At 39.1% G+C, this 10958-nt stretch overlaps 1 protein-coding gene across 1 annotated transcript in view; it reads right to left on the bottom strand.

Annotated features, from left to right (window-relative positions):
* Window positions 1-8921, bottom strand: part of SLC5A7 (solute carrier family 5 member 7) — a 23255-nt gene extending 14334 nt beyond the window's left edge. Inside the window, exons 1-3 of the mRNA XM_035001942.1 lie at window positions 8716-8921; window positions 3485-3598; window positions 2571-2726 (exon numbers count right to left, since the gene is read on the bottom strand). Of these exons, the coding sequence (XP_034857833.1) occupies window positions 2571-2726; window positions 3485-3598; window positions 8716-8893 (448 nt within the window). The 5' untranslated portion in view covers window positions 8894-8921. The remainder of the gene's footprint in view (window positions 1-2570; window positions 2727-3484; window positions 3599-8715) is intronic.
* Window positions 8922-10958: the final 2037 nt, after the last annotated feature.

Genomic DNA, 10958 nt, shown 5'->3' with positions numbered 1-10958 from the left:
TTTATTTATTTATTTATTTATTTATTTATTTATTTATTTATTTATTTATAGTGAATGGGAGTTTATTTATTTATTTAGAGTTGGGAGAGGGGCAGAAGGACAGGAAGAGAGAAATCCTAAGCAGACCGGGAGCTGAGTGTGGAGCTTGATGCAGGACTTGATCCCATGTCCCCAAGATCATGAACTGAGCCAAAATCAAGAAGTGGATGCTTAACCAACCAAGCCACCCAGGCACCCCTAAATATGTATTTCTTAAAAAAATGCATGTGAAGGATGTTGTCTCTTTATGCCAAGAAGAGAGTTTAAAATTCTCCCCAGTTTCAGTGGTGAACTAAGCACATTCACAGGAAGGTGGTAATAGATCTTATATTTGTCTATTCTTAAGCATTCCAAGTTATTTCTAATAAACTCTAATTTTGAATTATGTCCAACTATTATTTTTGAAGAAAATATGTGTTAATTAAAAATACACATTCTGTTTACTAGAGCATATACTTCAAGCAATAACAGCAATGATTCTATACATGTTGTTTGATATGTGTGTGCATCTATGTAGAGAGGGATATATATATATCAACATATTTTACATAAATATTGTTACATATTTTACATATATATTGTCACACACACAGACATAGACACACACATATACAAAAGCAACTAATTGCAACAAAGTTCAGAGTGCAGTTCAAGTTTATATTTCCAAAATACTTTAGAAATATTAGTTGGAGCACCTGTGTGGCTCAGTTGTTTGAGCGTGTGAGTCTTGATTTCGGCTCAGATCATGATCTCAGGATCCTGAGTTCGAGTCCCGCTTCAGGCTCCACACTCAGCAAGGAGTCTGCTTCTCTCTCTCTTCCTCTGCCCCTCCCCCTGCTTGTGCTCTCTCTAAAATAAATAAATCTTTTTAAAAAAGAAATATTAGTTTATTAATTCAATCCTCCCTTTAGGGCTCTGTTATATAAATTGATCTTTATTCCATGAGAGTGAACATTTTGTATTTTGTTAGCTATTCAGCCCACTCCTTTTTTAATATCTCAGCAGGCAGCTTGTTCTTAAAATCAACATTTTCTAGCATTGAAACCAATGACAAATAAACTACCCATTGCTTGCTTCTTGGCTAATGAGAGCAAGGTGGGAAGGGAGGTGTATTTTTATACATAATTTCATTAGGATATAAGTGCAATGATAATTGTGGAGCATTATTATATTGCACCAAGAAAGTGCAACATTTTCAACTGAGTTATACATCATTTTATAGTTATCAAACTCTCTTCTTTTCTACATCAAATCATCCATTCAGTTTACCGTTGGAGACCAAGAAGGAAAGCTTATATGGGAGTTTCAAAAAGAAAGGAGTGAAAGGTAACATAAACTAATATCTGATATTACAGAGGTTAGATATGATGATAATACTAAAGCCAGAAGACAAGTTTGTGGTCTGGAATAAATACCACAGAAGGACATTCATCTTATCTTACTTTGGCTTTGACTACTTGGGGTCTAGCTGTAGACTGAAGCCCTTTATCTTCATTTGTAAGAAGAGATGGAGAGAAACATACATAGATACCTTGATGTCAAACACAGACATAGTTCACTGAGGAAGGTTGTGGAACTTCCAACTCTGTTGATCTTCAAGAAGGAACTCAACGCTCAGTGAAATGGTTTATATTTTCCCCTGATCAAAAGGCAGGTTATCAAGCCTGACTGACAATCTCCCATCATCCCACTGAAATCTCTCGTTTTCTAAACCTTATTAAGTGGGCTGAGAATCATTGAGCCCAGGATAGGTGGTCCTTAGCATTTACTGGAGTCTCAGTTCATTTTCTAGATCCCTAAACATGTGTACAACTCAGTACTTTAGGATTACACCGAGAAAAGAAGTAATATTGTTTTTCTTTTAAAGAAAGTAGAGAGGATTCACTCATTCACTCATTCATTCATTCGTGATAAGATTACAAGGCACAAGTCCTGCCTTCAAGAAATTTATAATCCCTTTTTTGAGGTTGGATTTGGGCATGATAAACAGGCACATAATCATACAAGTGACAAGTCCAATGAAAACAAAATTCCAGGTGCCTAAGGAAGCCCACAGGAAAGGCATCCAGTGGGGTCAGGATTACTGGTCCGAGTAAGCGACATCTAAGAGAAGACTGAAGGACATTTCCTGGTTAGCTAGGCAGATGTGCAAAAGGGCAGGCGGGAATGAGTCCAAAGTAGAGGGCATCTGGACTTGCACAGTGTTAGAGGCAAGAGAGGAGGTGAGGTTTAGAGTTCTGGAAGAAGGAAGGAGGAGGGGCGATGAGAAGAATCAGAGCCTAAGTCATAAAAAGCTTTATGCACTTACTTAAAAGTTTGGAAAGGAACAGTAAAGGGACATGATCAGATTTGCATTTTAGAAGGATGAGTCTGTACTATGTGTAGAATATAGGAGGAGCGCTGAACAATAAGCGGGGAGATGGTTGCATTCATCCAGGTGAGGGAGGCTGCAGGTGGCCTGGCCTGTGGCTTAAGGGAGTAAAGTTGGGTTTGTGATGTTCTGTTAACCAGAGAGAGGCAGAGGTCCTTACCTAAGGCAGAGAAAATGGCTGCAGCCCAAAACATTTCTCCCATTAGTGCAGGAATAAATAGGAGCCCACCCATGCGTTTTCCATAGATCTGCTGAAATGGGTCTAACATGGTCACATATCCCTTGGAACGCATAGGCTTTGCAAAGAACAAACCACCTAAAATAAATTAAACAAGCGTTTATGAGAAAATAAAAAATTCATAAGATAATAGTCTTTGCCAACTTTTTACTATGCTATAATTTCTCAAGGGAAATAATTTTTTTTAGAACACTGATATGTGTGGAAGAACTAGTCTGAAATATACTGTGAGTACAGAACCAAGACATATTTAGTAACCAAACATGAATTTCTTGATACATTTGTCATTGTAGGCAGCCAAAGGGCCATTGAATGGTGTATCCAAGGCATGTGGATTGAAAAACATGGACCAGTGTGGCACTCACCAAAATGCCTTTGTATCACCCAGCATAGCATTCAGACACTGATTAAGCACAAGATCCAATAAATGTATTTTAAGTGCAAAAAAAAAAAAATTAGGAACTCTGTTATATAATATTCTTGACCTTTTCTTAGTTTGATTTACAAAAAGAAATTCAGGTACAATTCAAGTTGATTCATTGTTAATGATACCTCTATACTATTTTTGAAAGAAAAAAAATCATATGTTAAGAAATTCACAACTCTATTGCCATAGATCAAGGGATTTTTAAAAAACATACTCCATAATCAAGGGATCAAATAATCTTAAGCATTAGTGTTACCGATTTCTGGTAACATCTACTTGAGAGATTTCTGGTAACATTTTTTTTTTCGCAATAGTTATTCACAGTTTGACTTGTTATTGCACTTGCTGTTTGTACTCCTGTTCTTTATGCTTTACTGAGTGGGTCACTAAGGTTTAAACTTTCACTTACCTAAAATCAGACTAAGAGAATATCCAATTGGTGCCTGAGCCCAAGCTAGACCATAATCTGGTACATACACTGCTTCAGCAGTCCCATTGATGTAACCTCCTCCGACCCAGGTGGCTGAAATAGAATGAACAGTGAGGGAAAGACACGGCCATACTTAGCATACTGCTCAGTTTAACACAATGGCCATTAGCCTCCTGTGACTATTGAGGACTTGAAATTTGGCTACTCTGGTCTGAAATGTTCTGAGTGTAAAATACACATTGGATTTCAAAAACCGAGTATGCAAAAGTAAATGTAAGCTGTCTCAATATTTTTTTTTCTATTAATTAACTGGTGAAATGAAAACATTTTCAATGTATTGAGTTAAATACGTTCTATTATTTATATTTATTCCCTTATTTTTTCATGTTCTTTAAAATGGTTTGTAGAAAATTTAACATTCCCTTTATGGCTCACATGATATTTCTCTGGACAGTGTTCCCCTGGGTCTTTTCTGAGTCTATTTAGTCATCAATATTTTCAAACAATATTATATCCCAAAGTCTGACATTATATACAAAATATTATATGACTATTTCTATTCTCAATAATAGTACAACTTACGCTCCAGCCTCCATAACATGAGGTAAAGTTTCCTTATTATTTTTTTCTTTTTATCAAGTTTCTTTATTTTAAGGTCCTTCTGTTTTAACTGTATTGTTCTTCTCACATTGATCACAGTTATATTCCTGGTGCAGGGGAGTGGCAAAGGGAGTATGTGCATGTGCAGTTGTGGATGCATGTGCTTTTTTATTTTATTTTATTTTTATTAATAGGATCACTTCTTAATCACCTTAAACATCTTACTTACTTTCTTAAAATGTTAAAGGAGAGATGACACTTTTGCTCCAAGGCTTCCTAAAGTGAGTGTAAGTTATCTTTTCCTTCCCTCTTGCCAAGTACCCAACATGCACTTAGGCATAAGAAATAATTTAGAATTTGAAATGTTGACTGCATACCCACTTGTATTCTTTGTTTTAATCTGGGTCTTTTAGTAGGAAATTTGATATTTCATGGAGAATAATAAGAAATATTATCTTCTTCAGGTGTTATTTAATAGAATATCTGTAACATAATAGTTGAAGGAGGAGGTCAAGGAACCAAAGAAAACACATGTTGGTTAAACAAGGTTGGGCCAAGAAGGATCTATAAACTCTACCATTTTCTGTGAGAAGGCAATATCATATTTGATTATTGCTGAAAAGCTAAAGTTAATGGAACACTTAAATCTTTATAGTTTATACCCTTTGAGGAGTATTGCCAAAATATTTAAAAGAATCTCTTGTAGAATTTGTATAAAATTATGAGGAACAAAGGCTGGCTTACCAGATATGAGTCTGAATTCTAGGCTATATCATCCAACTGGGAATAAAATTTGACTCTGAAAAGTTATTTGAAATCTCACAGAATGTAAGTAAAATAAAAAAAATATGTACATGAAACTGTCAAAGACAGGTAGACACCTATTGTAATCATGCCAAAATTTATCTGGCTTTTGATCCAAATACAAAGCAAAGAAGAGAATGTTGTGGGGTTAGTACTATTATTTAAAGGTTAACATGAAAAGACATCCCTTCAAAGGAATTTTAAACACATTTAAATGGAAAGTTTATATGCAAAATCCTAAAGTGGACAAATATGCACTTAACAGCCACTCTCATCTGCTTGGAAGCTTTTACATGGGTGTTAACAAATAACAAATGCTATTATTTGTTTCTCTCATTCTAAGCCTTCCAGAAAATTTAAACAGGGTTTCCCTGGGCAGAAGACATGAACAGACATTCTCCAAAGAAGACATCCACATGGCCAATAGACACATGAAAAAATACTCAACATCACTCAGCATCAGGGAAATACAAATTAAAACCACAATGTGATACCACCTCACACCAGTCAGAATGGCTAAAATTAACAAGTTGGGAAACGATAGATGTTGGCGAGGATGCAGAAAAAGGGGAACCCTCCTACACTGTTGGTGGGAATGCAAGCTGGTGCAGCCACTCTGGAAAACACTATGAGGTTCCCCAAAAGTTGAAAATAGAGCTACCCTACGACCCAGCAATTGCACTACTGGGTATTTACCCGAAAGATACAAATGTAGTGATCCGAAGGACCCCAATGTTTATAGCAGCAATGTCCATAATAGGCAAATTATGGAAAGAGCCCAGATGTCCATTGACAGATGAATATAAAAACATGGGGTACACACACACACACACACACACACACTGGAATATTACACAGCCATCAAAAATTGAAATCTTGCCATTTGCAATGACGTGGATGAAACTAGAGGGTATTATGCGAAGCGAAATAAGTCAATCAGGGAAAGACAAGTATCATATGATTTCACTCATATGTGGAATTTAAGAAACAAAACAGAGGATCATAGGGGAAGAGAGGAAAAAATTAAACAAGATGAAACCAGAGAGGGAGACAAACCATAAGAGACTCTTAATCATAGGAAACAAACTGAGGGTTGCTGGAGGGGAGGGAGGTAGAGGGAGGTAGAGGGATGGGGTAACTGGGTGATGGACATTAAGGAGGGCATGTGATGTAATGAACACTGGGTATTATAGAAGACTGATGCATCACAGACCTGTACCTCTGAAACCAATAATACATTATATGTTAATTAAAAAAAATAAAAATAAATAAAAATAAAAATAAAAAAAATAGGGTTTCCCCCCTCCACTGTATGTCTAACTAGGACTTGAAGAAATGATTCTCACAGATGCAGAATCAGACCTGATTCTCCTGCTAGGCAACTGGAACTGCTAACAACATGCAAGCAATGTTTTCATTGCATAAAGTAAATGGTCTTATTAATGATCATTTTTCATTGTGCAGGTCTCCTCTCCCTTGTCCAAAACAAACTTGGTGACTGAATATCAACATTATAATATAGAAGTGAAGACTTGGTTACTTATCATGTTAAAGTCCTCCCATTTTTACCAGTCTCATCCCTTTTAGGCCAGAATTTGCTCTTCATGTCTGTATATTTCATGTCAGATTCACCAGTGAGAACAAGAATTCTTTCAAACTATATGCGTTTTTATTTTTTAATCTTTATTCTTTGTTAAATATATACAATTAATGAATCTGACAAGGTTTAGATAATATGGTTCAGATTTTAAATGAATTATGATATTGACCAAGATTCTTTTCAGTTCTGAAAGACTGAAAAAAATCTTTAAAAAATGAGCTAGACCATGACACTTCATATGAAATATCATGATTCAAATTTTTTTTTATATACTTTAATAGACTATTACATTGAAAAAATCATTCTAGGTGCTAAAAGAACAAATTCTGAAATATTATCTTTATGAACACAATAGATATAACATTAGAGTAATAGAACATTATAATGAACAATATTTACAATGAACAAAGACTTTGATATAGAGCAGCTCATTTATTCTTTTCAACAGTTTCTTGAGTTAGATCAACTTTCACTGTTTTATTTTGTTTTTCTTCTCATTTTCTTTGTACAGGAAAAACCTGAAGGGAATATAATCACAGTGTTTTAATTCACTTCAGATGCCAGTATCACATCTGGATCTTCAGGGTAGAGAAGAAATGTTTATGGTATAATAAACAATGAAAATGAAGATGTAAAGTTGTGTATGGTGTTCATCAATAGGTGGATAATAAGAGAAACCATATCTGAAAATGTATACCAACATTTCAGTAAACATATATGCAGGTGGTAGGCTTATGGATGATTCTTACTGTTTTTGTACTTAATCTAACTGTGTATATTAGCTATCACAGAAAATATTTTGCATGATACAATTTGCTCTATATATGTGTTTATGTAGAAAAACTGAGCAACAGAGGGTAAAAAAAAGGACCTCTTTACAAAGGAAGTGCCTTTATAAAGAAAGGAGGTGAAGTCAGCTGGAGGTCTGCATGCAGTGCACCCTGCAGGGGCTTCAGGGCGTGGCTGCCAGAAGACCTGGGTTTGGTGCTGATTCTGGTCCTTGTTAATCATGTAACTCTGTGTCTTTACTTAACCCCAGAGCCCTTTCATGGTGCGCAAACATAAAGAGCTTCATGAAGATCATATGAAACCATATACAGTTGACAAAGAGTTAAAGAACATAAAATATGCATATCTGAAAAATAAAACCTATAGTCCTTAAACTATTCTAGAACATGGTAGGTTTCAGATGGCCAGCAGGGATGTAGTCTTCACAGATTGCTTTGGTAAACCATTCCATTTACAGATGAATCGTTTGAATAGCACATCAGGACTGAAATTTGGCATCATTTGGATATGATTTCTGATGGGATATTTTCCAGTGGGCCCTCAGAGTTCCAGTTAGTGTGGATTATATTGCTAATGTTTAAAAACCTAGTAAGAATCAGAAGTGAAATGTGTGTTGTTAGTGAATATTAAAGATATAATTTTAAATTGTTGTTTTTCAGAAATATTTTTTACAACCAAGAGGAATATAAAAGAGAAACAAGTCACCACTTAAACAGAGCCATCTCAGGGCATCAGATCCTCAGAGCCCAGAGGTGGTTTGAGAGGGAGAGGGCTGCAGATGCTGGCTGAGGCATTCCTGTTAGGACACGCCCTAGCTTTTCCCCTTTTATATCAAGGTTCATGGAAATCATGTGTTGTTTTTGTTTTTTTTGTTTTTTTTGTTTCCAGTGCTGTGGATTCCTAATATGTGATTGTCTTCCCCTGAGGGAATTAGTTAATTAGTTTATTAAATGGGAGAATTAGGTTTCAAGACAGGGCATCTATCAATTTGGAATTGTGTTGCCCCTAACTGATTTATTTAGTTGAAAACCATCATCTTTTAAGACAACCCAAAGTCACAACTTTGTGCCTGTGTTAGTGGACATGAGACACTGACTTTATCACATAACTTGTAAGACTAAGACACTTTTCTCCACCTCTTTGTTTTTACTCTGTTCCCACCCACTGAACTGTCCAGATAGCCCAGATTCATTTCATCCATATTCTGTCCAGTGATTTATTATAAAATCATTTTGTTCAAGTACTACTGAGTTGAAACCATTTTATTTTTATTTTAAATAAATTGTAAAATTATTTTTAGAATATATAAGCAGTGAATATAAGGGATCTCCAAAGGACAGAGGCTAAGGTATGCTTTGTCACTCTGAGAAGCTAAGGAGACGGGTGGGCAGCACAGAGTGGAGGCATCAGAACCTACCTGTCATGGTAAATCCACCCACCAGCAGACCAATGTCTCGGCCACCAACTATGATGGCCTCGCTGCGTTCTTCTGAGCTGCCACTGTTTTTGGTTCTCCAGGCAGCCCATATTCCAACCAGCAATATTAGAAGGTAGAACACGATGATAGCTATCAGTCCTTCCACTTGGAAAGTCATTTTTATTTAGGGGTCCAGATTCTTCCACAGCTAGCTATTTCATTAAGATTTCTGAAGAAAATACAGTAATGCATTATAAACCAGCCAAGCATGCATAGGCAGCTGGGAATAAACCAGCTGGCTCATGAGAGATCCTGTGCCGCTTACAGAAAAAGCACATTGAAATTACATATGACACCAGCAGTTGCGAACACATGCCCACTATTTTATTCTAATTACTATTTAACAATTTAATATTGTTTTGAGCTTTCGAGAAAAATAAAAAAAAATAGAAAATGTTGCTTAACAAATGTAACCACCGTCACTTTTTGTGTCTAATAAATTCTTTCAATTTAAAATTAACCTTGTAACTTGGTCAAGAAATCATTTACAAAGATTATGTACTTGGCTTTTGGAACTAACTTACTATTCCATCTAGAATTATTCAGTAACTAAAGGGTAGTGTAAGACTACTCTGAGAATTCTAACAGCCTTACATTCATTCATTCATTCCTCTATCTCTCCTTTCAAACAATTTCAGGGAATGGTTCCAGAAGAAATGTGACATGCAAATATCTGGGGGAAAAGTACTTTAGGAAAATCAGTTTCAAAAACACATCAATTCCAATTTTCAACAAGTGCCTGTGGTCCAAGTTACTTTAGCAACTAAAGATGTTACATTGTTTAAAGAGTGCACCCTCTTGGCCAGCTCTTCTTCCTCATCCATTGTTCTTTTCATCTCTTTTCATCTCTCCCCCACCCTTTTAATGGTATATACAAGAAAACGACTTAAAAATACAAAATTGCCTAAAAATATAAGAGGGCGTCAAAGGTATTAAAAACAAGACTCTTTAAGAGACAGATGTCAAGTTTTAACGCCTGCACTTCCTGGAATTCTTGTTCTGTTATTTTTCAGCCCTCGTGACTATGGCTATTTCATGCACTCGCGTTCACACAAGCACGTTTCTGGGGGAAAATACAAGTATTTGTGTCCGCAGGTAGATGATGAGACCTTGGGCGAAAGAACTAGCCTCCCTCGGATTCAGGGGAAGCGAAAGAAGCGCGGGCAGGCTGGATGCGCTCCGCTTTTGTGAACACCGGAGCTGGGAAGTTCTTTCTTTCCCCAGCCCAGCCCGGGGGCTCCCCAGCTCCCCGCTATCCCTCCCGCGGCCCCATGGCCCCTCTCCAGCGCCCTGACTTTCCCGCCGATGCACCTCGAGAGCCATGGGTGCCAGACAGTGGGCCCGCCCGCGCATCCCCACCGAGAGGAGAAAAAGCCGCGTCCCTTCTACCTAAAAACGCCGATGGGGCGGCCACCGTGTCCCAGGGGGAGCGGGCTCCGAGGCGCCCCGGATGCCCGCTCTGTTCCTACCTGGAGTGGTAGCCGCGCGGGGAAGCGCTCCGCCGTCTGGGGCTCCTCCCGGGACCGCCGCCCAGGCACCGTGGGGGTCGGGGGGGCCAAGGGTGCGGAGGGTGGGGGAGGGTCAGGGGTGCCGAGGGGCGAGGGGTAGGGCCAGGCGGCGGGGTTCCAGCCCCCGGTCTCCCAGAACCTGGGCGCGCGCGGAGCTGACAGGTGTGTGAGCTGGAGCGGAGGGCTCTCGACGCGGGCGAGGTGGCGATCGATCCCAGTATTGGCAAAAGTCCCCTTTATAAGGGCGGCCGGCGGGGGCGATCGTCAGAGCTGGGAAGGCGGACGTCAGAGCAAAGTGGTGCTGGGGCGGGTGCTGGGGACAGTGCCTTCGCGCGCTGGGTGGGTGTGGGGGTGCGGAGGGAGGTGGCTCAGGGACTGGGGCAGAGCCTGGGCGGTATCCCGCGCCCTGGCGGTGCTGGCCCAGTCCTGGCCATTCCCTCTCGCTCCTCCGGGAAGGAGGGCGTGTTCCCGAGGGTCATTTCGCATTCTGTTTCCCCAGGACTCTAGTTGGAAGCCGGGAATGGAGAGGCTGGGAGGGTCTCAGCGCATCGTGTTTTCAGATGGAGCAGCTGGAAGTCCAACAGAGAGGAAGGGGCGGGAGTTGTCTTCCCAGACTTTGCCTGAAATGGTTTCTTACATCTCTCACTGGGGGGGGGGGGGGGGGGGGGGGGGGGG

This window comes from Mirounga leonina, unplaced genomic scaffold, assembly GCF_011800145.1.
Source record: "Mirounga leonina isolate KUSES-001 unplaced genomic scaffold, KU_Mleo_1.0 Mir_125, whole genome shotgun sequence".
Classification (NCBI taxonomy): Eukaryota; Metazoa; Chordata; class Mammalia; order Carnivora; family Phocidae; genus Mirounga; species Mirounga leonina.
The sequence above is the reverse complement of the archived record's forward strand: the minus strand, read 5'-3'. Positions and strand labels throughout refer to the sequence as shown.